At 57.8% G+C, this 23400-nt stretch overlaps 8 protein-coding genes across 8 annotated transcripts; 4 read left to right on the top strand and 4 right to left on the bottom strand.

The window, feature by feature from the left end:
* The first annotated feature begins 17 nt into the window (after positions 1-17).
* Positions 18-1988, top strand: BCV69DRAFT_25660 (PALP-domain-containing protein). The gene is made up of 2 exons (XM_025490600.1): positions 18-1712; positions 1792-1988. The coding sequence occupies exons 1-2, from the start codon at positions 112-114 to the stop codon at positions 1913-1915; spliced, it is 1725 nt and encodes a 574-aa protein (XP_025351465.1). The 5' UTR covers positions 18-111; the 3' UTR covers positions 1916-1988.
* Positions 1989-2060: 72 nt separating this feature from the next.
* On the bottom strand, positions 2061-4336 carry BCV69DRAFT_243565 (UV-endonuclease UvdE; the record flags this gene model as incomplete). The annotated part of the gene is made up of 2 exons (XM_025490078.1): positions 2061-2915; positions 2996-4336. The coding sequence occupies 2 exons, from the start codon at positions 4334-4336 to the stop codon at positions 2061-2063; spliced, it is 2196 nt and encodes a 731-aa protein (XP_025351464.1).
* A 411-nt stretch (positions 4337-4747) lies between these two features.
* Positions 4748-7427, bottom strand: BCV69DRAFT_25621 (acid protease). The gene is made up of 2 exons (XM_025490593.1): positions 7328-7427; positions 4748-7237 (listed from the first exon to the last, which is right to left on the bottom strand). Exon 2 carries the CDS (start codon positions 7163-7165, stop codon positions 4937-4939), a length of 2229 nt encoding a protein of 742 aa, XP_025351463.1. The 5' UTR covers positions 7166-7237; positions 7328-7427; the 3' UTR covers positions 4748-4936.
* Positions 7428-8542: 1115 nt separating this feature from the next.
* Positions 8543-10379, top strand: BCV69DRAFT_280194 (homoserine acetyltransferase). The gene is made up of 2 exons (XM_025491529.1): positions 8543-9464; positions 9544-10379. The coding sequence occupies exons 1-2, from the start codon at positions 8627-8629 to the stop codon at positions 10293-10295; spliced, it is 1590 nt and encodes a 529-aa protein (XP_025351462.1). The 5' UTR covers positions 8543-8626; the 3' UTR covers positions 10296-10379.
* Positions 10380-10886: 507 nt separating this feature from the next.
* BCV69DRAFT_243939 (hypothetical protein) lies at positions 10887-12699 on the top strand (the record flags this gene model as incomplete). Its single annotated transcript, XM_025490087.1, has 2 exons — positions 10887-11461; positions 11550-12699. The coding sequence occupies 2 exons, from the start codon at positions 10887-10889 to the stop codon at positions 12697-12699; spliced, it is 1725 nt and encodes a 574-aa protein (XP_025351461.1).
* Positions 12700-12803: 104 nt separating this feature from the next.
* BCV69DRAFT_25587 (hypothetical protein) lies at positions 12804-13496 on the bottom strand. Its single transcript, XM_025490587.1, has one exon. It carries the CDS (start codon positions 13294-13296, stop codon positions 12907-12909), a length of 390 nt encoding a protein of 129 aa, XP_025351460.1. The 5' UTR covers positions 13297-13496; the 3' UTR covers positions 12804-12906.
* Positions 13497-13641: 145 nt separating this feature from the next.
* Positions 13642-17508, top strand: BCV69DRAFT_310125 (hypothetical protein). The gene is made up of 2 exons (XM_025494767.1): positions 13642-16381; positions 16469-17508. The coding sequence occupies exons 1-2, from the start codon at positions 14035-14037 to the stop codon at positions 17425-17427; spliced, it is 3306 nt and encodes a 1101-aa protein (XP_025351459.1). The 5' UTR covers positions 13642-14034; the 3' UTR covers positions 17428-17508.
* Positions 17509-17814: 306 nt separating this feature from the next.
* BCV69DRAFT_296581 (hypothetical protein) lies at positions 17815-23272 on the bottom strand (the record flags this gene model as incomplete). Its single annotated transcript, XM_025494020.1, has 4 exons — positions 17815-19518; positions 19611-22518; positions 22591-22642; positions 22777-23272. The coding sequence occupies 4 exons, from the start codon at positions 23270-23272 to the stop codon at positions 17815-17817; spliced, it is 5160 nt and encodes a 1719-aa protein (XP_025351458.1).
* Between the last annotated feature and the right edge of the window lie 128 nt (positions 23273-23400).

Here is a 23400-nt window from a genome sequence, read left to right as displayed (position 1 = left end):
GAGGAAGGCAGCGCCAACGCCGTTCCTTCCTGACCATAGACGACCTCGAGATCACTTGCTTCCCCTTTACGGCTCCGGCGATATTGTATCAGCTCGCTCCCCCCAAAAGTCATGTCAACTCAGTCAGTGACCTCATCGTCAGAGGTGACACGACCTACGCGCCTCCTCGCCGGCCTCCTCTTCGGCGCACTCGCAGCCTCCAGCGGCATCTATCTCACCAAACAACGGCGTAGAGGAGCCCGCAACACTTCGGCTTCACGTCGCCCCAGAAACAAGCGCACTACTACGCCCAAAGAAGACCACGATCATGACAATGTCGATCAGACGTCAGAAGCTGGGCCTAGCGCTCCTTCCAAGGCCACCATTCACCGGCCAGGCGTGGTGAGGGGAGTACAAGGACTCATTGGCAACACGCCCTTGATGAGAATTGAGAGCCTCAGCAAATTGACTGGCTGCGAGATTCTGGTGAGTAGCACAGTAGATCATATCAGAGAATTTGCAGACTCACATCACAACGCCTCTCATGACACCTACCTCCCCGCCCACTCGCAGGGCAAATGCGAATTCCTCAACCCCGCAGGTTCGCCCAAGGATCGAGTAGCCCTGCAGATCCTCCTCGATGCCGAAGCCGATTCCCTCATCTCTCCCCACGTGGGTGACTGTGTATTCGAAGGCACCGTCGGCAGCACAGGCATCTCCCTCGCCACCCTCTGTCGCGCAAAGGGCTACCGATGCTCCATTGTCCTTCCAGACGATGTCGCAGCTGAAAAGAGTCAGTTGCTGGAAAAGCTAGGAGCTCAGGTGAAAAAGGTCAGGCCGAGAGGTATCGTTGACAAGAGGCACTTTGTCAATGAGGCAAGAGCTCTTGCAGCTGCCTTTGGCGGCGCAGAAGATGAGGAGGTCCAGACGCAGCTGGTCGATGATGACGCCTCGGCCCTCTTCGTCCAGCAAAGGGCATCGTCGACGGGAGGCGACTTCCGACGCCGGCCAAGAGGCTTCTTTGCCGACCAATTTGAGACGTCTTCCAACTTCAAGGCTCACTACAATGGGACAGGACCAGAGATATGGGCACAATGTGGCGCCGCAAGTCTAGATGAGGTGGGCGTGGGTGACCAGACTCACTATCCTCAATTGGACATCTTCGTGGCCGGTGCTGGCACAGGAGGAACTCTCAGCGGCGTCGCTGCCGCTCTGAGGGATAGGGAAGCAGCACTGCGCCGCAAGAGCAAGAACAGAGAGGATGCTGCGGGAGTATTCGCTGTGACGTCCTCTCTTTGGCGAAAACTTTCATCGTGGACCCACGCCAGCCCAGCTCCCAACACAATCCAATCAACCCCTCCACCAATACGCATCGTGCTAGCAGATCCCCAAGGCTCCGGCCTCTTTAACAAGGTCAAACACGGCGTCCTCTACTCCTCCACTGAAGCCGAAGGGACCCGCCGTCGTCACCAAGTGGATACCATCGTCGAAGGCATCGGCATGAACCGCGTCACCAAGAACCTCTCCTTTGGGATTGAGATGGTTGACGACGCTGTTAGTGTCAAGGACGAAGAGGCGGTGAGGATGAGTCGTTGGTTGAGCGTTAGAGATGGACTTTTTGTGGGGAGCAGTAGCGCGGTGAATGTTGTAGCGGCGGTGAGAAGTGCTGTTAAGATGAGGGAGCAGTGGAAGGCGCTGGGCAAAGAGGGCAGACCAACCGTCGTTACCATCTTGTGAGTAGACGAGAGTAAAAGGAGAGGGGAAGTCGGACGATTGACGGCTGCTGATGTCCACCTCACCTTCTCCCGCCAGGTGCGATTCTGGAGTGCGGCATCTCTCAAAGTTCCACAATGACGGAGTACTGGCCAAGGACTATGGCATCCAATTGCCGCAAGACAGCATGGATATTGACATCAGTGACTTGCTGCAGGGCTGAAGCGTACCCTGATCTGAGCGCACTTCAAGAAGAGCTGGGAACATCCTTCGGACGTTTGCGAAACACACCTGTACACAGCGATGATGACCAGGTCTTGACCTCAATGGTAGTATTGATACATCTACGTAGTCCGCAGTAAAGAGCATCAAAGCACCCTCTCTACATTTTCTGCACTGGTGGGGATCATCACGCCGCCCCTCACGGGGTGACTGCCATTCTCACCATTCTCCTTCTTCGGCGTCGTAGGCTGGTAGACGACCTTTTCCTCTTCGCCAGGAACCTTGTGTTCCGACATGTCCTGCATAATCTCACTCTTGGGCACTCTACTCTCCTGCGAGCCACTCTCGCCTTCGGCCTCGCTCTTGACCTCGCCATTCGGTCGGATCTTTCCCTCGATGGCGTCCCTGATCTCACTAACGGAGCGCTCTCCCCTCGGTCTCAACTTGAGCTCCTCTCTAATCTGCCTAGCCTCTTCCTCCATGACCACGAGCGTCTCCTGTGTGCTGAGAATAGGCCCTTGCTCCAAGCGACGTGCATTGCTCCCCGGGTCGATCCACTCGGGTCCCTTGTAGGTCAACCCACGCTTCGCTGCAATCTTCTTTGCATGCTCAATACTCCTCTTGACCTTTTCCGCTTCGAGCTGCTTCTCCGTTGGTTTGCGAGGAGACTTGCCCTTTTTCCCATCCTCGTCTTGACCACCATCGTCTTCACCCTCACTCTGCGTGTCCTGATCGCGAGCACCGCCAGAGCCATTGAGGGTCTTGCGTCGTCCTGAAGTGGCAGAGGTGATATCGTCGGCGGGTGGGCGAAGGATGGAGTGCTCGACAGGAAAGAGGTCGTAGATGCGGTAGAGCTCTAGAACGGCTTGCTCCTTGTCCTTGGCCTCGATCATGATGTCGGCGTTGGGAGGCAAGTCGAGGGGAAGAGAGGTACAGCGATCCGAGTGGGCTCGCCGCTCGCGCAGGTTGCGGGAACCGGGACGGGGGTGGGAGAGATGGAACTGTACGAGCGGAAGGAGGGGGAAAAGGCAAGACGGTCAGCAGGATGAAACAACTACCTGGTTAGTCGATGCCGGCTCACCTTTGGCCTGATGTTCCTCTTCTTGAAGAGCGCCAACAACTCTGGCATCAACTCCCGCGGACTCTTGACACTCGGCCTGAGCATATCGTGATGGAAATCAAACACCATTGGGATATCAAACTCGTGGCAGATGGGCAGCAGCTGCTCAGCCGACCAGCTGATCTCGTCATTCTCTAGAACGAGGCGGTTTCTGACATTCTGCGGGAGCTTGTTGCGAATCGTATCCCTCATGCGCTCCAGTGTGGCGGGCCTGTCCTGGTAGACACCGCCACCATGGATAATCATGACCGAGTCTTGGTCCATGCCCATCAAGTCGAAGACGGCGCAGTGCACTTCAAGCTCCCGAATAGAAGCCGTCACCACCTCTGGGTTGGGCGAGCCGAGCTGGCAAAATTGACCGGGGTGTGCAGTGACCCTGTGGCCTAGGCTTCGAGCTACACGCCCAGCCTCTGCCAACTCTTCCTTTGCAAAGTCGAGATCGTAGCCATAGACCTTGTGCGAGGCAAAGGGAAAGATCTCGCTGGATAGACGCATGAAGCGGATGTTGTGTTCTGCATTCCATTGCAGCATGGGAATGATGTCTCTGCAGTTTTGCAAGGCGAGCTCTTTGACCCAATCCAGTCCCTTTTCGTCAATTGACTTGATACGGGCTGTACGAGAGGAGAAGACTGGAGGATCCGCAGTGCGAAGGACTGTATTGAGACAGGCATAGCCTATCCTGCCCACGAAGCCTTGGCTTCTAGCAGCTTGAGAGGAGAAGTCGTCGGTACTGTCGGGTCTGTACTCTTGCCGAAAGTCCCGCTTGGGCACATCGGGTATCACGTACACCTTTGGCTTCTTGGCCTTCTTCTTTGGCAGCTTTCGACCATTCTTGGCCCTCCGTACAGGCTCCCCATCCGAGTCTAGCTCCGGCTCGCCGTCCTGCTCCACGGACTCGGCGGTGACGTCGGCAGATGCGTCAGCGGCATCGTCCTGGTCTACCTCCTTGATGGCGGCCGTCGCTTTTGACGCTGCCTTGCGCTTCGCACCACGCTTGGCTGGAGCAGGAGTGTCATTGGTAGCATCTCCCAGAGGACCAGCTGCATCCGTGCCGTTCCCATCGGGAGCTGGTGCCGCTGCTGCTTTGGACTTGCGAGCTCTCTTGGCCTTGGGCGCAGAAGGGGCTTGGTTTTCGTCTACTCCATTAGACTGTGGGGCAGTGGTGCCGTCTGCAGATGCCGCGGCTGCATCGGCAGCAATATGGTCGGATACGGCGTGTGTGATTGTGCTGGTAGACTTCTTGCGAGACGGGCGTGGAGGAGCAGCGGCAGCAGCCAAAGGCGAGGTGGAAGTGGATGCCATAGGACCAGTTACGCCTGACACAGCAGAGGCAGCAGAAGCAGCTGGCGAGGCTGCAGTCGCGGTCTGCCGGGCGGATGATCTACGAGGGAGAGTAACTGCTGGCATGCTACTCGAGAAGAACGCCGCCGAAGAGGGAGCGAAGGATCGGTAGAGTGATTTGGTAGTGGCAAAGGGAACGAGATGACGAGAAGCGAGAACAGAACGGAAAGAGAGAATGGACATACAGCTGCTGTCAGTAGCAGCGTGAGGCCAGCAATTCTAGCGGATGATTGGGAAATGAGGAGGATGAAGGGAATCCAGTAAGATTGAAGATATGGTTCTCGGTCAGTACGACGATGCGGATTGCAGCCGACACTTGGGAAGATTTCGACGCGACGGGATGGCAGCGAATCAGTCGGCAGTGAATCAGTCAGCAGGCGATCGATCGGGATGTGGAGGCGGGAAGGCGAGACGATGCAGCAGCGGAAAGATCAGCAAGATGCGCTTGACAGGTGGTGAGCAGGGGAGCATATAGGATTAGACTACAAGCACAGAGCGTGCACAGCCAGCCACACCTGCACATCAACGTCCATCACCGGCTATGCTATCGTGCTACACCTGCTAAGTCTCGGCCAGCTTACCCAACGCAATCGTATTTGTCTTTGCATTGGTGGCAAAGTAGACGTTCTTCAGGAACGCGGCACCAAACAGCCACTCTCCCGTCGTCCCAACCGTGCCAGCACTGACGGCCGAGACACATTCTCCTGTTAGATTGTTCGAATCAACCGGTAGGAAGAGCATATCTCGAGGGTCCATCTTCCATGTCTTGCCGCCAATGGTGAATGCCACTTGCTTGGAGGTCGTACAAGGAATCGTGTAGCCTCCGGAGCCATCGGACTTGGAACCGGGGATGGCAGCGTGGAAGGCATCTGCGTCTGCCTGCGGTGCTACGATCAAAGTTGTTCCTGTGTCCAAGATGGCAGAGCGAGTGTAAGAGCCGGTCAGACTGATCGCCTTGCCACCAAAAGATACCTGGGAGAATTTTGCCTCCCAGAAGCCCTGCGTAGAGTAGTTGTCGAAGACAGTCAAGCTACCGGTGTACTTGTCGCTATTCACTCCGCCAAAGGTCACCTCGCCATCGTTGTTACTCCGGCCATCTGCAGAGCGGCCGAGATGGTAACCCATCACTGGTTGACTGACTAGACCTTTGGAGTACAGCGAATCGATTGGCGTTGGAGCACCAGTACTGGCGAGCTGGGCATTGGCGAGACCCATGAGACCATCAAAGGGCGTTTCCGAAGACGAGAAGTCGGTTGACTCTTTGGTTGCCACGCCCAAAGTCTTATTCTGGAGAGAGTAGCCTCCGATTTTGAGCGTATCCGTGGCTGTATGACCTGACAAGGATCCTGTTCCATACGTGATGGAGAAGTTCTTGCTGCCCGACTTGTACGTCGATGAAGTAGAGGAGCCCAACTGCTTGTGGCTGCCACAATCGGTGCATGCCGTCGAGGGAACCCACGTATCGGCAGAGCCAGAGTCAATCAGCACCCTGAAAGCTCCAGCTCCACCAATGGTGACATTGGCAATGTATCCGATGTCGTTGGCCTCAATCGCCAGTCCCAGGGAACCAGAGTGGGATGTTGCCTCGGCAGTCATCAAAGTCTCACTCTCGGAAGCCTTCAAAGCCGCCTTTGGAAACCCTAGCTTAGCGATATTGTAGGTCCCTCGACGGTCGAGCTCATGAGAGTCTTCATCTTCACTTGGCCCTCGCTCCACGAGGGGAAAGTCCGAGGCCACCTCAACGATCGACTCGTCGCCAGCTTCAGCTGCATCTTCTTCCACCTTCTGTCCTTCACGGGCCTCGAATGGGTTGCGTACGGGAACAGCATTCGGGGTTAAAGGGTCTTGCTCCTCGAAGTCAAGGGCACGACGAGCGGCGGCCTCGTCTTTCTTCGAGTCGGCGCCTGCCGCAAAGGAAGGTGCGAAGCCAAAGCGACCACTGTGCACCCTCCGTGGCTCCTGTAAAGACCGACGCTGCACATCTTCGATGATGGACTCTCTCCGTCGCTGCAGCGCATTTGCTCGGTCCTCTTCGGTGAATGGATCGAGACCCGCCATTCTGGCGAGCTTAGCGTTCGCTGTGTTGAGGTGGTGCTGCAGAAGCATCTGGGGATGGGCGCCGGATTTGGACTCAAGCTCTCGTAGCTCCAAGGAGACGCCTTGAGTCCCGCTCGCGTTACGTCCCTTGATCACCGGGAAGTGAATAACGCTGGAATCAGGATCATCATCGTCATCGTCGCTCAGCGCGTCCTCATCGTCGTCGTCGTCATCCTCGCCAATGTCTCTTGCAATGGTGGAAAGGAGTCCGTAGCTCGACTTTCTCCTGAGATCGCTCGCAGGCACTGCTAGAGCACTGCGTCGGCGATCTGGTGCGGCGGAAAGAGAGATCATGCGTCGGCCGGACGGATTCGAAATGGATCCCATCCGACTTTCGGGGGTGATGGAAACGGAGCTCATTCTTCGGCCCGGGGTGCCCGAGATGGAGTCTCTCCGACGATCTGAGCTGATAGATGCAGAGCTCAGACGGCGAGCTGAGACTTGCGACACGGAGGCCACGCGAGGCCCCGCCAGCAGACTACCCCTCCTGTCGGGAGTAGCGGCCTCCGAAGCCGGACCGCCATCGACGACGATTGAACCTCGACGGGAGGGCGAGGCGGAGACGGTAGAGGGCAGCACGGGAGCTGCTCGAGCGCCTCTCAGGGGACCCCCTCCTTGATTGGCCTGGTCCATGGCGCCAAGAGAAAGCAGGAGGAAGAAGAGGTGGAGGAAATTGACGCTGATGTTGGTCATGCTGGGCGAGCGTTTTGAAGTGCAACAGAGAAGTGAGGACGAGCACTAGTTCCTATGAACAGTATTTGAGAGCTGTAGATCGAGAACGAAAGGGAGACAGGTGTGTGAGTACATACAAGACGAATCGAAGTAAGCGCAGCACGGGCTCTGCTCTATACTCACGACCAGCCTCTGTTGATGGCAATGCTGAGAGAGAAAAAGGAGAAAGTAAGAAAGCACCGTCCGACGAAGGAGTATGCGAAGAGCTATCAAGCACCCAGAGGAGTCGAGTAGTATAGAGACAAAGAAAAAGCGCAGGTGCAAAGTGGACCAGTGTCTTAGTCGCTTGACTATGATCGAGCTCAGATCAGCTATGGGTGATTCAATGGCGGAATGCGAAACGGTGGGGTAAGGCCAGCTTGAGCTTTGAACGAAGAACAGAGATGATCGCCTGACTAGCAGGAGAGGTAGATCTCAAGTGCCGATGGAACTCGCAGAGCACAAGACTGGGCGCGGAGTGCTAGCGAACAAGACGATGTCAAACCGTCTGTGGCTAGGGTACGATGAAACGAAGATGGACAGTGTAGAGGGAGACGAAGGGGACCGAGACGAAGGAGAAGGGGGTGATGGTAGAGAACAAGAGGTGGGAGCGAAATTATGTTTAGCAGAGCCAGAAGTTGCGGGCCCGGGCCCGATGGAAGCTCGGTGAGCATTGGCCGTGCGGTGCTGTCTGCGCCGGGGACAGCATTAGGGTGGCTTGACGTTGTCCTTCGATTGATCGCATTACGGCCACTTGGCTCGACGTCGCTGCTGCCGGCGCCCTGGTGTTGCATAGAACGTCTACGTGACGGACTGAGCCACGCGACGCGGAGAATAGATTGTCAGCCCTCCCCGCCGACTCCACTCTACCTTGTTTAAGCCACACTCGTCCAGAGAGCAGCATAACAGACAGCCGGACAACGTAGCTCCGAAAGACCGAGACTGATAACCTCTCTCTGACACTAGGGCTGACGGCAAGGACGGCGACGTATCGATTCCTGATCTCCAGTCGGGAATTGGAGGAACGGACGTCTATATTGCCGGGGAACTTTCGCACGCATACTGCAGCCACTACTCCATTCCTAGCACACACTCGACCGGGGTGCCACGCGCTCTTCAGTCTCCGTCTGATCCAATCTCTTGCTAACAATGATACGTCTTTTGGAGTAAGAGGAGAGCCGTGGAGACTACCAAAGGCCGTTTTAGTTCTGCTTGAAGTTGCGTCAGTGTGTGTGGCAAGCGGCCGCCGTGGCCACCCCGCTCCCTCTCGGCTCCGAAGAGTTCCTTATGGCCGAGGCGATGGTGTGATCTTCGGAAAGAGCAGCGAAGGTCTCTTTCCGTACCTCCGCCCCAGCTTGCTGCCTGGCCGTGCATTGTACCATCTTCTTGCCACTGACGGCAATGGCAGGATCAGCTAGCGCCGCAGGTCTTCGCATACCGTCTATGCGCTCCAGCTGGCGGGCTGTTGGTACGAGTGCTAGCAGCACCCTCCTGAGAGCCGCTCAGCCGCCATTGGCTGCCTCCTTTTCTTCCGCTTCTAGACGTCACAAGCCCCGAGCAGTGGTAGAGACCCCGGCTTTCCCATGTCTGGATGCAAACGAAGCCAGGACGCAACGTCTCTTGTCTCAGCAAGGACCGGAACTAGATGATGCTGCTGCTGCAAGCTCAACCTCGACGTCTTCATCAGCAGGCCCAGAGCCAAGCTACTCCTTTGTTACCTCTGGCTACAAGACGTACCACCACGCTGAGCCCCTTCCTCTCGATTATGGCGGTATCTTGCCCGAGTACGATATCGCCTATGAGACCTGGGGTCAACTCAACGAACGCAAAGACAATGCCATTCTCATACACACCGGCCTCTCGGCTTCATCGCATGCCAAGTCGCATTCGGACAACACTGCGCGAGGTTGGTGGGAAGAGTTCATTGGCCCTGGCAAGGCACTTGACACAGATCGCTTCTTTGTCATCTGCACAAACGTTCTCGGGGGCTGCTATGGCTCCACCGGACCCTCATCAGTCCACCCTCTAGATCCTGAAGGCGGCCGCTACGGAACTCGCTTCCCAATCCTGTCCATCTTTGACATGGTAAGAGCGCAATTCCACCTTTTGGACAGCCTGGGGGTTCGGACCTTGTTCGCCAGCGTTGGGTCTTCGATGGGAGGCATGCAGAGCATCGCAGCTGCCCATCTCGAACCCGAGAGGGTGCAGAGAGTCATCAGTATCAGTGGCTGCGCGAGAAGCGGACCCAGCAGCATTGCCCTTCGCTTTGCTCAGAGGAGTGGTGAGTAGCAGTAGGACGCCGAGGGGCATCAGGATACTTCGACTGACGTTAGCTACACTGCTACCGTCTAATTTCTCAGTGCTGATGTCTGATCCGAACTGGAATCGCGGTCATTACTATGGCCCTAACAAGTTGCCGCCGCACACCGGCATGAAGCTGGCGCGACAGATTGCCACGATCACCTACCGCTCTGGGCCAGAGTGGGAGCAGCGCTTCGGAAGGAGAAGGCGGAAAGCAGTGGTGAGCAGTGAGGGCTCTGCGGGCTCCTCTTTGACGGGTCCGAGTCTGCAAGAAGCGGATCCAGCCCTGTGCCCCGACTTTGAAATTGAGTCATACATCGACTATCAGGGGGAGCAATTCTGCCTCAAGTACGATGCCAACTCATTAATTTACATCAGCAAAGCCATGGACCTCTTTGACATGAGCGACGAAGCTCTGGAAGATCTAGATGAGAGGCGTACAAGAGCTCACGGCACTGCCGAGGAGAGTGGTATTAGAGGATTGGCAGGTAGCATCTACGGTGAAAAAGAAGGAGACACGAGTGCGCCTCAGAGGAAACACATTAGGACTCTTTCTTCTCCCTCAGCACACTTTTACCTGCCATCGCTGACCAGGGGTCTGTCGCGGTTGGTCAAGACTCCGACTTTGATTATCGGTGCTCAGAGCGATATTCTATTTCCCATCGATCAACAGAGGGAGCTGGCGGAATGTCTGAGGATGACGGGAAATCGCAAGGTGAGGTACTCGGAGCTGGATAGCCCAACGGGACATGACTCGTTCCTGATAGACGTCGAGAATGTGGGAGGACAGATCAAGGGGTTCTTGTCGTAAAGCAATGTCATGCAATCAACGTGTGTCCCACTTGTAGCCTGCCTTGTGTGAGGCTCATACGAACGAGCACCGTTGATTGTGGTTCCTCATCAAAAATCCTCGCCTCGTATCTCGTGCAATTGCAACTTAGCGCCGCCCTGTCTCCCTTTCTGTGTGCCTCGGAGGCGACCTTTGCGGGCATGCACGCCTCAAGGTCCGTGCACTCCGGCAAATGATTTCACCCGTCCACGTCGTCTTTGCCTTTGCGCTCTCGCCTCCTCCTCATCATCACCGCCTGAATCCTTGCTGCCCATCCGCCTTGACGCCGATGACGCCGACAGAAGTGACGAATACGCCCATCCAGGAGCAGTGAAGAGGTCCTCGTCCAGCGCTGGTCGTAATTCTTAGGACTCTTGCTGCTCCTCCCTTTCCTTTCCCCTCCTCCGATGCAAAACGCATCTCAACCCGCCAATCTGCAAGTGCACCTCCTCGAGGCCCCGGACTTCAGTCTTCGCAAAGCAGCTCACCATGGAAAGGCGCGTCAAGACAGCTCATGGGCGTCAGACTGAACCCGGCGACGATGATGACAATGTTTGCGACATTCCTTTGAGGATGATTCGCAGCGACCCTTCTCTCGCTTACCAATCATCAAACGCTCCGCTCACCCCGACCAGCGAGGTTGCTCCTACGACACCTCCCTCTGCTTCAGAGCATCACCTGGATCGCATCGCCATCGTCTGCCTGGCGGTACAGCACATCTCCTCTTCCTGGGGCTATCGAAGCGCCGAATTCGCCTTTCCCCTCTACTTTGCCTACCTCTTCCCGGCCACCCTGCTTCCCGCAAGTGTCTACGGGCTCTGCCTGCTGATCGCCTCGCTCTTCTTCTCCCCCTCGGTGGGACGCAACGTAGACAAGCACAAGGCGAGGAGGCTGGCCGTGGTGAGGGGCTTCATCGTTGCACAGAAGCTCAGTGTGGCTTGCTCGTATGGTGGCTTTTGCTTCTTGTTCAATCTAGGCGACACTGCCATCCCAGAAGGCAAACGATGGGCGGCATTTGTGGCCCTCACATTTGTAGGCGTACTCGTTGTGCTTAGCGGGACGGGAATGACAATTGCGGTGGAGAGGGACTGGGTGACAACGATTGCCAAGGGGGAGGAAAGGAAGCTGACCAAGCTCAACACCATCATGTGAGTAGGCTGGACTAGCAAGCCCATGACTTTGTCGTTCAGCATTCATCGTCTCATCTTGTGCTCTTTTTCTCCACCTCTTCCACAGCCGTCAGATTGACCTTATCTCCAAGCTCCTGGCACCCCTGTTCGTCTCTCTCTTGACGACGACTACGTCATACCGCGTGTCTGCCTTTATTCTGCTGGGCATCAATTGCTTCACATCCCTCTTTGAGTGGATCTGGATAGGAACAGTCTACAAGCGCTTCACAGAGATCGGGGCTGACGAGCAGCGAGAGCAGTCGAGGCGGGCGAGCCTGCGGGCAGAGGACGCTGGTGCTCAAGCAGAGGGTCTGCGAGCGAGGGAGAGACTTCGAACGCTTCGTTCGCCTGAAGCCGTCTACAGAAAAGGTACCACCAAGGCACATGCCCTCCGGAAGGATCTGCAAGCCTTTGCTGCTCTGTCGACGTTCCCGACCTCGATTGCACTCGCCTTGCTGTACACGAGCGTTCTGTCTTTCGACAGCACTTTCCTGACCTACCTCAAGCAGCCTCACCCTTCCGCCCTGCCGCTTTCAAGCACATCAAACGGCATCGTGAAGGTCGCAGCGCCAGGCAGTGGAGGCCAGGCGGTCGATATTTCCTACTCGGATGCCTTTGTCTCTGGCATGAGAGGCTTGTGTGTCGCCATGGGCTTACTGGGCACAATCATCATGCCGATCCTATCACGACGTGTCGGCCTCGTCAGGTTGGGCTCCTGGTCACTGTTTCAGGAATTTATCTCCCTCACTCCGACTGTGTGCGCCCTGTGGGTGGGCGTGGGTCTACCTTGGAACACGGCATGCCTCTTCCTTGGGATGGCGCTATCTCGTACAGGCCTCTGGACATACGACCTTACGCAGCTAGCTCTGTTGCAACAAGCCCTGTACGAGCATCCCACTGCCTCTCTCCACTTTGGCATCCAGCAATCCCTGATCAATGCCTTTGACCTGTGCCACTTTGTCCTCACCCTGGTTTGGAACAAGCCGAGCGAATTTGCCAGGCCGGCCAGTGTGAGCTGGGCGCTCATCGGCACGGCATGGGTGGTGTATGTGGGATGGTATGCGCGAAGGGAGCGGGGTCACGTCTTGCATCTGGAGTGGGTGGGATTGGACAGCAAGAAAGGCGGCAAGGATAGAGGGAATGCCACCGGCGGCGGTGACAGAGATGCAGGAGAACAGAGACTTGGCGAGGAGAGGACAGCCCAAGGAGATGCCTGAGGTCAAGCGAAGAACCGCGGAACATACGGTCTTGCCTCTGCCATCAGCTGAGCGCCAGTGGTCAGGCAGGCCCAAGTACAGGCACTGCGTTCCATCGAGGATAGAGTTCACTCGCCGTCGATGCCGAGTCGAATTGTGAACCGAGCACATTGTAAATAGTCCCACCCTTGTACGTACATTACCCTAATCTTCAGATCCTTCCCGCTGCTACTCCAAGCGAAGCATTACCAATTCACATTCCGGGGTCGATGTCTTACTGCCCAAATGGGCGACTACGATTGTGATTGTGTCATGGTCGGAACTCTGATCTGGGCGGCTGGTCTGAGCGGCGTGTGGGGTCGGGTGCCTGGGGGTTGCTTGGCTGATTGAGGGTGGAGTGTATTTCGTCTCACTTACCCCGGATCTGCCCGGCGCCGGCAGCGGGTGAAAGGTTGAGCGGAGCGGAGTCTTGGAGGACAGACGCAGTGCCGGTGGTGGGGCGCAGGTTGGTCTACTATATTTCCCATCGAGCAAGCCTCTTTTTGGCGCTCGTCCTGACCGGCGTCTATGTTGTTGCTGGGAGGAAGAAGTGGGGGCTGGCGACTGTCCCCTTGCCATCTGAGGATGAATCTGCTTTGAGCGTGATTGTGAGCTTTCAACGACGTGGGGGAAAGGGTGATAGGCCCAGCCCCGGTGCAGGGTTCAAGGCTCGCTTCTGCCGCCTAGCCCTCGGTTGGGCGTGGCGGTGGCTGTGGCGGTGGCTGGGAGCTGGGAAAAGGGCGGGGCAGGCGTCGGCTTCCATGTCGCGCGGTCCATCCACGCCGGCTGCCACCCGCTCCCTCGGTTGGAGGAATCTGCCGCCTCGCCGGACGACGGACGTGCTTCCCCACTTCCGCCTGTCGCCTCTACCCGGCCCCGCTCTCCCTTGCCCTCTCTCTCCCTCTGCCCCGCCCCGCCCCCCCGCCTCTGCTGCCACGCCCTGTGGCTCACCATTACTCTTTCGCAGCGCATACAGCCACCTGCCCCTCATCGTACAGCGCCAGCCTCCCCTCTTTGCCAAGCTTCTCATTCATCATACAAGTTCCTTCACCTCATCATCTTGCTCAGACGCCGTCTCCCCCCTCATCCCCTTCCTCCTCCCTCCAACCTCCCACACGCTCTTTCCCTGCCATCGCCTGCTGGTCCTCGGCCGAGTGCGGACACTTTCGCGATTTCTCATACTCCCCCCTTTCCTCCATCCTGAACGCGGGACAGTGGCCCTGAAGACATCTCTTACGGAGAGGGGGCAGGAGTGAGGAGCCCAATACCACCTCTACTGCGCTGGCTGAGCGCTTGCAGCATCCCTTCCCATCCTTGATGACGTCTACGGTCACTACTGCCGCGTCTCCCTTTTCCATTCTCACCACCCTGGCATCCCAGCCGCATACATCGGCCATGGTGCCTTCTTCTTCCTCTGCCTCATCCTCTTCCAACCCACTCGTATCCTCGGATGAGCCTTCCTCCTCGTCCCTCTTCTCGAGCGATGAGGCCCGCTTCATATCCGACTCTTTTGCCTCGGCTCAGAGCTTTGACCCCTTTCAGCACGGCGCACCGGGAATCAAGGTCCCTGCACTCCTACCACCAGGACTGATACACAGCATGGCCGATGCCAACAGTGCTGACTTGGGAGGCAGCGGCGGCGCAACAGCTGGCCCTTCAAGTCAGCCCTGGGGACAGCAACATGTGCTCAGCCCATCGGCTTCCTCGTCCGACGGGCCCTTTGCCGGGGCAGGAGCTGCGAGCATAGCAGGCGCTGGCTGGTCCAATAACAATGCTCAATGGAACAGTCCGGGAGGTAGCGTTGGCGCTGGTGGTAGCACGTATCAGGATGCAGCATCGTTGCAACCAGGACATCAGATGCAGCAGCAAGGCTTTCCGCAAGCGGGACCATCTCGGTCCCGCGGCAACTCATGGGCCCCAGGTATGAATTCGTGGACCGGGCATCAAGGTCAACAGCAGTCACAGCAACAACAGCAACAGCAACAGCAACAACACTCTTTTCATCATCCTCAGCAGCAGTCACAGCATCAACAGCAACAGCAACAGCAAGGCTTTCCGCCCAATTGGGGTCAAATGAGCAGCAGCGGCGATGGCAGCAATAGCCAGTCTATGTGGCCGGCAAACCAAGGTCATGGGCGCGGTCTTCATCACTCACAGAGTTTCTCGGCCGGAACCCCTTCTGCATCTCCCTGGGCGCCGGCCCAAGCCATGAGCCCGGACGAAGCTGCGACTGCCGCTGCTGCTGCCGGTAGGCTGACTACCGGAGGAGCACTCTCTGGTCCATATGGTCGCAATAGAGCTTGGCAACAACAGCAGCTCGAGGCTCTCCAAGCCGAGAGGCAACGCTACCTGGAGCAGATGAACAATGCAGGAGGGTCAGGTATGACTCGTCATCGGCAGGAGAGCGGCAGTAGTCAACAGTCCAGCATAGACGGGGCAGGAGGGATCAACTACATGGGAGGAGGAGGAAACGGGGGAGGGGAAGCCATGCCTACCACGAGCTCTCCTGCTTCCTACTGGTCAAGCTCCCAGTTGCCCAACACGGCAGACTATCTACCGGGCATGGCAAATTACCACGACGGGAGTGTCCATGCGAACCGCTCTCAAGGCGCTGGAGGCCACCTCTCCACCATTGCCATGTCCTTTCCCTCTAGTCATGACTTTCCCGACGCCTCCCCGCCCGCAGGGACCTTTGACGAGGCGTCTGCTGCTCGCTTCGGGAACAGCATGGCTGGCCGGATGGAGCAGATGGGCGGCGGTATGAACATGGGGATGTCAATGGACATGAGAGGTGCCCAGCAGCAGCAGCAGCAGCAGCAACAACAGCAACAGCAACAGCAGCAAAGATTACAACAACAGTCTGGCAACACTCGCAACTCCTCTGCAAACAAGAAGAAGGAGGAAGGCTCAACTTCGAGGATGGTGGACGGAGTGGACCGCCGCGCTTCGCGAGACGGCAGCGACGGACCTCTATGGCAGAAGAGGTCTTCACCCACTGAGCCCTCCCAGACGTACCCGCCCATCAATGTCCGACCTCAGGCGATCGATCGGGCGCAGTTCACCTCTCAGCTCAAGGCAGCTGCAGCTGCAGCTGCAGCAGCTCGGCAGCCGGACGAGCTGGAGCTCCTCTGCGCTGCCTTCTACGGTAGGGAAGCAGCCGAGGAGCGCAGGCGAATTCAGCCTCACTTGGTCGACTTGAAGGAGCGACGTAGAGAGGAGCGCCGGCGGAAAATGCTTGCGCAGGCAGAAACCAGCAAAGGCAGCAACAAAGTCAAGAAGCGCCAGTCTGACTCCAACATGGCGTCTGCCTCGGGTCAGGTAGGGTCGGATGGAGACACGAGCATGGGCGGGGAGGGTGCAGATAGCAAGGACGGCGAGAAAGACAAGGACAAGTCTGCCGCTACAGGGAGGAAGCCTCCGCACACGCTGCTGACAGAGGCAGAGAAGAAGGCCAATCACATTGCCTCTGAGCAGAAGCGAAGAGCCAATATCCGCAAAGGCTACGAGATGCTCTGCAGTGGTATGCCGTCTCTCAATGATGCACTCGAAGAGGGCGGTGGAGGTGGAGGGGATGGAGGAGCAGAGAGCGGAGGGGATGCCGCAGGTGGGGACAAGCTGGATGGGAGAGCAGGGCCAAGGAGCGAGGCAGTCGTGCTAGGCCATTGTGAGTGGGCTGGCGAGGGAATGAGCTCAGAGTGAGCAGAGCAGAGGTGACTGATCTCTTTCTTACCCCTTTCCCTTTTCTTCTCAGCTGTCGAGCACCTCCGCCACCTCCTCGAGGTGCACCGCGATCTCCGCTCTCGACGAGACCACGCCCGTCTGAAACTCGCGCGCGCGAAGCTGGGCGTCGACATCCTTGCAAAGGAGACCGACGGTGCTGCCAATACCGAGGGTAAAAGTGGGACTACTGGTACTGGAGCTGGGAAAGGTGCTGCTGGTGGTGCTAAAAAGGGCGGAGCTGGTGGTGGAGGCGGCAGCGCAAAGAAAGCTGCTGCTGCTGCTGCTTCAGGCACGGCTGCAGGAGAGAAGAAGAAGAAGTCTGCTAGTACCAACAGCACTAGCACCGCCAGTAGCAAGACCGGCGGGCTTAAAAGCGACAGCGCTACTGCGGAAGCGAAAGGCGCCACTGCGTCTTCCTCCAAGCCTCAACTTGCTTCGAGCGCTGCACCCATGACGGACGGGGATGGGGATGGGGATGTGGCCGATATTGAGGATGGGGATGAGGAGGACGAAGAGCAAGAGCAAGTGCAAGAGCAAGACAAGGACAAGAAAAGTGCAGCCACTCAAGAGCTGCAAGGCGCTAGCGCAGACAAAGACACTCAACTCGCCAAGGACAGTGCGCCTAAAGAGGCCGGAGCTTCCCAGGCCCTTGAAGACGAAGACGACGACAGTCCTGATGCAGATGCAGATGCTGTCAATGGCGGCGGTACCGGTGGTGAAAAGACGCCTACTGCCGCTTCTACAGCCGCTGCCGCTGCAAATGCCAGTAGCACGTCAAGCGCTATTGCAAACGTACGACGTTCTACTCGTCGCACCACTTCTGCCTCTGCCTCTGCCTCTGCCTCCACTTCTGCTAGTACGGGTGGTGGAGAACCTGTCAAGAAGGAGGGTACAGGGGATGTCGCTCCAGAAGGAAAAGGAGAGGGCGGAGGCGGAGGCGAAGGTGGAGGCGGAGGGGAAGGCGAGGAGAATGCTATGGATGTTGCGTGATAGACGCTGCACTCCTGCGCGGGACCGGATGGAGCAGTCTACCCGGTCACCGCCGGTCATACGAGTAGGGGCGGAAAGGGGGGGAGGGGGGGGGGGGGGGGGGAGCGGGTTCATTGCTAATTATATATCAGAGTCAAAGTCAAAGTCAAAGCCAGACCAGAAGAATAGCTAGCGCTTGCGTGCTTGGGTGCGTGTGTGCGAACGTACAGACTGTGCATTTCGTATATTTACGTAGAGAGATACATGGTTGGGGGGACTCAGCATTCGTCACTCCTTTTTTCTCGGGAGGCTACAGCTGCCCTCCTTTTGGGAGTCGAGCATGATCTGCAACTCCGTTGATCGCATAGCCTGCCTGCCTCCGTCCTCCTCCACCTCAGCGTTCATCGCTTACTCCTTCTTCCCTCCATTCACCTGCGCATCCACACCCTCCTCCTCCTTGCCAGCTCCGACTCCAACTCCAACTCCAACTCCCATTCCCACTCCAGCAGCGGCAGCAGCAGCCGCTGCAGGAGTGAATGCGAGCTGCCCACCACTGGTAGTACCATTGACGCCCTCTCCAGACTTGACAAAGGTCTTTGCAAAGCGAAGCATGTTCCTAAAGTCCGGTACGCGCCTTTGCCCTCCTGTGGAAGAGCCGCCGCCAGCAGCAGCAGCAGCAGTGGACGAGGGCAGAGGAGCGGGAGCAGTGCTGCTGTTTTTGCGCTTGCGGTCTTCACTGGGCGAAGAAGCGCCACTGCCACCGCCCGTACCGGCAGAAGAGGCAGTAGAGGAAGTCTGTCTTCCACGCTCTTGCTTGCCGTTACCGTTTGTGCTCTCCCCTGTCTGACGATTGGTGGGGGAGCTTGTTGAGACTTGCTGACTGGTGGCATGACCCAAGAGGACGTGCGAGAGCCAGTAAAAGGGCAGGGCATCTTCGCACAGAGGGACAGCACCAGAGGCCGTCTTGCTAGTGAAGATGGTAGCGAGAGAAGGCACGGCAGCTGCGTTAGGCTTGGTCGGCTCGCCACTGCCACCGTTCACCTTTGATGCCTCTCCGCCTTCTGCCTTGACACCAGCGTCGGCAGCTGCGCCGCCACCTACACTTTGCGAGACGAGCTCCTCGGCCTTTCTTGCCGCTTCGGCTTTGGCTTGAGCCACCGGACTCGAGGCTTGTAAGCAGAGAGGGTCTTGATCCCATCCTTCGCGCCAGCGACTGAGAGCTCGCTTAAAGAGGTCGACTTGAGCGTCAATTTGCTCCTCCTCGGTGCCTTCTTCGTTCTTGACTTCATTTGTCGCATCATCAGAGCCTGCAGAGTGAGACGGAGGAAGCCACGACTGTAGGGGTGATGGCTTGTCCGTGCGGTCTTGTAGCAGGTGGACAATGCCCCGCAGGATGGGCAGAATGGCTATGAGGCGAGCAAAGGGACCATGTTGGCCAGCGAGGAGTGTCGGGGAAGACGCTTCTGCGGACTGCGATTTCACAGCGCCTTTGTCGGCCTTTTGCTCTTCACCCTCGCCCTCTCCTTCCTCTTCTTCGTCTTTGAGGAGTTCAGCCATGGCCCCGTCGAGGATGGGAGCCTTGTACGACTCGAGTGCCGTCCGGAAAGACTTTGCATCGCTTGCCCTCCAGATAAAGTCGGGAGCAGGAAGTGGGAGATGCTTGACCTCGTCGATTTTGACCACGATGGGCACACCAGCGTCGAGTGACGCGACGGTATCCATCAAGAAGAGCAAAAAGGCTGTCCTTCTCCTGCCTTCGTACTCGCACCACAGACGCCAGACTTTTTCTTCATCCGAGCACGAAGGGAGGTACGACGGCAGGAAGCTGAAAGCAAAGGCGAGCTCGTTGTTGTCCGCCAACAGCCTCTGCAGAGCTACCTCGGGCGCATAGTCGATTTCGACTGATACGTGCTCAGCGCTGGGGTCGAAGAAGCCAGCCTTGCGGGCGAGACCGACAACGGAGCTGTGTGAGATCGATGCAATGGCACGTACGGTCGTGTCTGAGCTGAGGAAGTTGCTAGTCTGGGAGAGGAGAAGTGCTTGCACGACGGAGACCTTGTCTTTGACGTGTGTGCAGCGGCTCGGGAAGGATCGCATGAGCATGTCCATTTTCTGATGTTGAAGGCGAGAGGGGAAAGGTCAGCTCCTTGCAGAGGTGGCCGCGAGGATTGAGAGATGGCTCTCGGCTCTCCACAGCCACTTACCTCGGTCATGACAATAGGCTTCACCAGCTCCTGATTGTCTTCCTCGTCCCGAGCTAGACCGTCCTTGCCGTCTTCTATGGACGGCTTGTCTTCAGCCGTGCTAATGGCCTTTTCCAATGGAACCACCTCCAGCCCACCAAACCATCGACGACCAACCTCGTGACAGCCCAGCATACAGACCGCAAAAGCCAGACATCCAGGGGTCGAGTCCAGTCGAAAAGTAGGCTCGTGGAGTATGGGAACGTGTTTGCAGAGATTCTGCTGTGAATGCATGGCAAGCATCGACAGCCGAGCACGAGAAGGCAGATGCCAGTGAGGGACGGAGTAGCAAGTCTTGAACATGCTTCGAGGCAGATAAAAGGGATTCTTGATGTCATCAAAGGCCTTTTCGAGTGCCAGGGTGCCCAAGTCGATGAAGGAGACCTTTTCACCCTCGGGCCCACTGCCTTCCTTTGTAGTGACATTGCCGTTCGCAGCTCCATTGATAGCCGCAGGCTTGCCTTCTGCTTGCGCTCCACCATCAATGTCCATGGAGGACGCCATGATGGGCTTCAATGACGGGGTGGCTCCCATGGCGCTGGGCCCGTGGTTACGTGCAAGAGCAAAGTAGCCTCCGCCACTGGCATCTCCCCCAATACCTGGCGTTGCCCCAGTGGCAAAGGACGAGATGAGGGCCTGAATCGAAGGGCTCAACAGCCATCCCACATTGCCCGCCGAACCATTCGAGAGACCAAAGTCTCCCCATCCTCCACTGCCCATGCCATAGTTGGGAGTGTCTACTCCAGCACCGCCAGATGGAGCGGAATCAGAATTCTGCTGGTGTTGCCCAATGCCATCTCTCAGCAGTCCATTGACTACAGACGAGGGTAGATGGCTATAGTGGCCACCAATCGAATTGCCGCCGACGTTGTTTGCACCACTCGACGACGACATCCCTGCCCTGTGATCCTGCTCGCCACCTTGGAGACGCAAAAAGAAGGCCTCCGGGCCGGGGGTGACGGCAGGCTCAAAAAAAGGATTCGAAGACGGGTCTGCAGAATTTGTGCCCGGATTGGATTCCATGGCAGAGCTTGACTTGTTGTCGGGGCGATTCTGCCTTCCGGTCTGAGACGAGGAGGAGGAAGACTGCGCGCCTGCAGTAGTATTGGAATTGTCAGTACCTGCTTCTCCACCCTGGGCATTGCCAGCGCCGGCACCGACGGGTCTGCCGGTGTCACTTCGAACGAAGCGCGAGGGCGTCTCGGCTCCTCCTCCGCCGAGGAGAGTCAGCAGACCATTGGCAGCGCTCCTCTGCTGATCGTCGATAAAGTCCGCAAGGGCTGGCAGACTCCCTCCATCAGCCGCTGACACGGACGCAGAAGGGGTGGATGGGTCATGACCTCCTTGTGGGGAAGTCGTCGCTATGGGACCTCTGCTTTTTGACGCTACTGAACCAGAGGAGGAGGAGGAAGGACCTTGAGCGCCCTTGTTGTTACCGTCTGGCGCTGATCCAGACCCATTCCGGCCTTGCGAGGCGGTGCTTGCAGGTTTTGGAGGAGGCCTCATGGTAAAGTCAAAGACGTTGGTGTTGAGCGAGGAAGTGGGTGTTCCCGGAGCGATGCCTCTGCCGGGGCTGGCGACGAGGGGAGTGTCTCGGGCATTGGAAAAGGCGCTGAGGTATGGACTCATCGAAGAGGCCAGACCCATGCCGGAAAAGGGGGACAAGGGGCCGGTGGACACGGCAAAGCGAGGTGGATCGGCACGAGAGTGTGGGTGAGAGCTGGGTTGTTGACCTTGCTGACCTTGTTGAGAGCCGCTACCGGCATTGTTTTGGCCATCAGTACCAGCAGGAGCAAGAGTCTGGCTCTGCGAGTTGCCGCTAGACGTGGAAGACTGTGCGGCGAATTCATTGGCTGGGTAAGAGAAGGATGGAGCGCCAGCAGGCGAGGCAGAACTCGAGAAGCCGGGCAGGCCCACACCTGATCCTACTCCAGCTCCAGCTGCGCCAGCATTGGCTGCTGCGCCCGAAGAGCTCCGGGTTTGGTTGGCACTACCTCCGTCTTTGCCAAAGAGAGACCCCGGTCGAGAGGTAGACGAGCCAGGAGCAGGAGATGACCGACCGTCTTGATTGTCTGCACCCCAAGGCACGGGCGCATGATAAGGGTCCAGGGTTCCTTTGCGGAGAGAGGATTGTCTCGATCCGCCTCCAGTGCTGCCAGAGCGATGGGTGTAGGGAATGGCGTCGCGGTAGTGGAGGCGAGGCGAAGAGTTGCGAGAGCTGACGTTTGACTCGGGACTGGGTGGGTAATTGGAGTGAGAGTTGTGGTGGCCAAAGGTGTTGAGGGCGTGGTGAATGGCCGACATGAACCCATTGGCTCGCGAGTAGTCGGTATTGGCACTGGTCTGGTTGCCAGCGTTGCCATCTTGAGCGGCAGAGGAGGACTGTGGTGCGCCGCCTGCTCCAACTCCGCCGCTTCCCGGTCCAGCGCCTGCCTGGCCACTTGGTCCTCCATGTCCGGCTGCTACAGCTGCTGCCGCGGCGGCTGCGGCGGCTGCGTTGGTAGGGTGCTGCGAGTAAAAGGGAGGCGGTGGCGGCAGGCCCATGCCTCCTGGAGCACCAGCCTGGGGGAGAAGCGACGGAGCTTGGCCAGTGTGGGCGTTGTTCCCGAAGTCCCCACCCTGGCTATTGGGATACGGCTGACCTGGCTGCGGTGACTGATCCCCACTACCACCTGCTTGACTGCCGCTGCCACCTGCTCCGCCGCTGCCGCCTACACCTCCTCCGCTGGAAGATGTCTTGCGGGACCTAGCGTTGGTGGCGGAGGATGGTTTACGCGTCTTTCTTGAAGCAGCTTCAGCCGCTTCCGCAGATGGCTGTTCGCCGGTGAGGTGATAGTGGCATTGCTTCTTGTGGCGCGAGAGGACATCACTGTAGGTGGGGAAGGGGCTAGTGAGCATTGGTGTGGGTGGTCATTCCCCGCGCCACATCACATTGGCTCACCTTCTCGAGAAGCCTTTACCACACTCGCATACGAAGGGCCGAATATCTTGGTCTGTGAGGGGGAGGGAGGTCAAAATAGGGTGGAATGTAGGTCAGAAGGGGTCCGTGAGACATCGATGACGATCCGCCCATTCGCGCACGTCCGCGTCGGCATGTACGCGTGACCATGGCTGCGATTCTACTCACGTCTCCTCTCGTGTCTACGTAGATACTCCAGCCTGGAGTAAGTCGTCTTACAAGCCGGACACACGTAAGGTGGGCCAGGGGGATTGTCTCCCGCCGAGTGACTGCCTGCTGCCGCGGATGCACTGCTGCCAGCTTTGGTGTTTGATCCCGATGACCTCCGTGGCGCTTTGCGAGGGGGTGCTTTGGCCTGTCCACCCGATCCGCTTGGACTTGCGTCGTCTTCATCGTCGTCGTCATCGCCATCGTCTTCAGTCTGGTCTCTTTTCATAGGTAGGGGTGGCTGCTGCTGCTGTTGGGTGTACGATGGCGGCAAATGATACTGCTGCTGCTGTTGAGACTGTTGCATAGCCGCCTCGCCTCCCGCCACGCCTGCCATCTGCTGCTGCTGCTGTTGGCGTTGCTGTTGCTGCTGTAGTTGTTGATGTGAATGTTGCATGGCGGCCAAGAAGGCACTGGTAGCCGCCTGCTGCTGCTCATCGGCGGTAGGCGGGGCCATTGCGGGCGAGGGGAGCCACGTGCGGGGGGGGGGAAGAAAAATCCTACGAGAATCCTACGGTGACCCACGCCCAGAGGAAAGGAGAGACGAGGACCGAATGGGTGATGGTCCTCTCGAGGTAGAATGCG

This window comes from Pseudomicrostroma glucosiphilum, assembly GCF_003144135.1.
Source record: "Pseudomicrostroma glucosiphilum strain MCA 4718 unplaced genomic scaffold BCV69scaffold_1, whole genome shotgun sequence".
NCBI classification, from domain to species: Eukaryota; Fungi; Basidiomycota; class Exobasidiomycetes; order Microstromatales; family Microstromataceae; genus Microstroma; species Microstroma glucosiphilum.
Note: the sequence above shows the minus strand (reverse complement) of the source record. Positions and strands in the feature narration are given on the sequence as shown.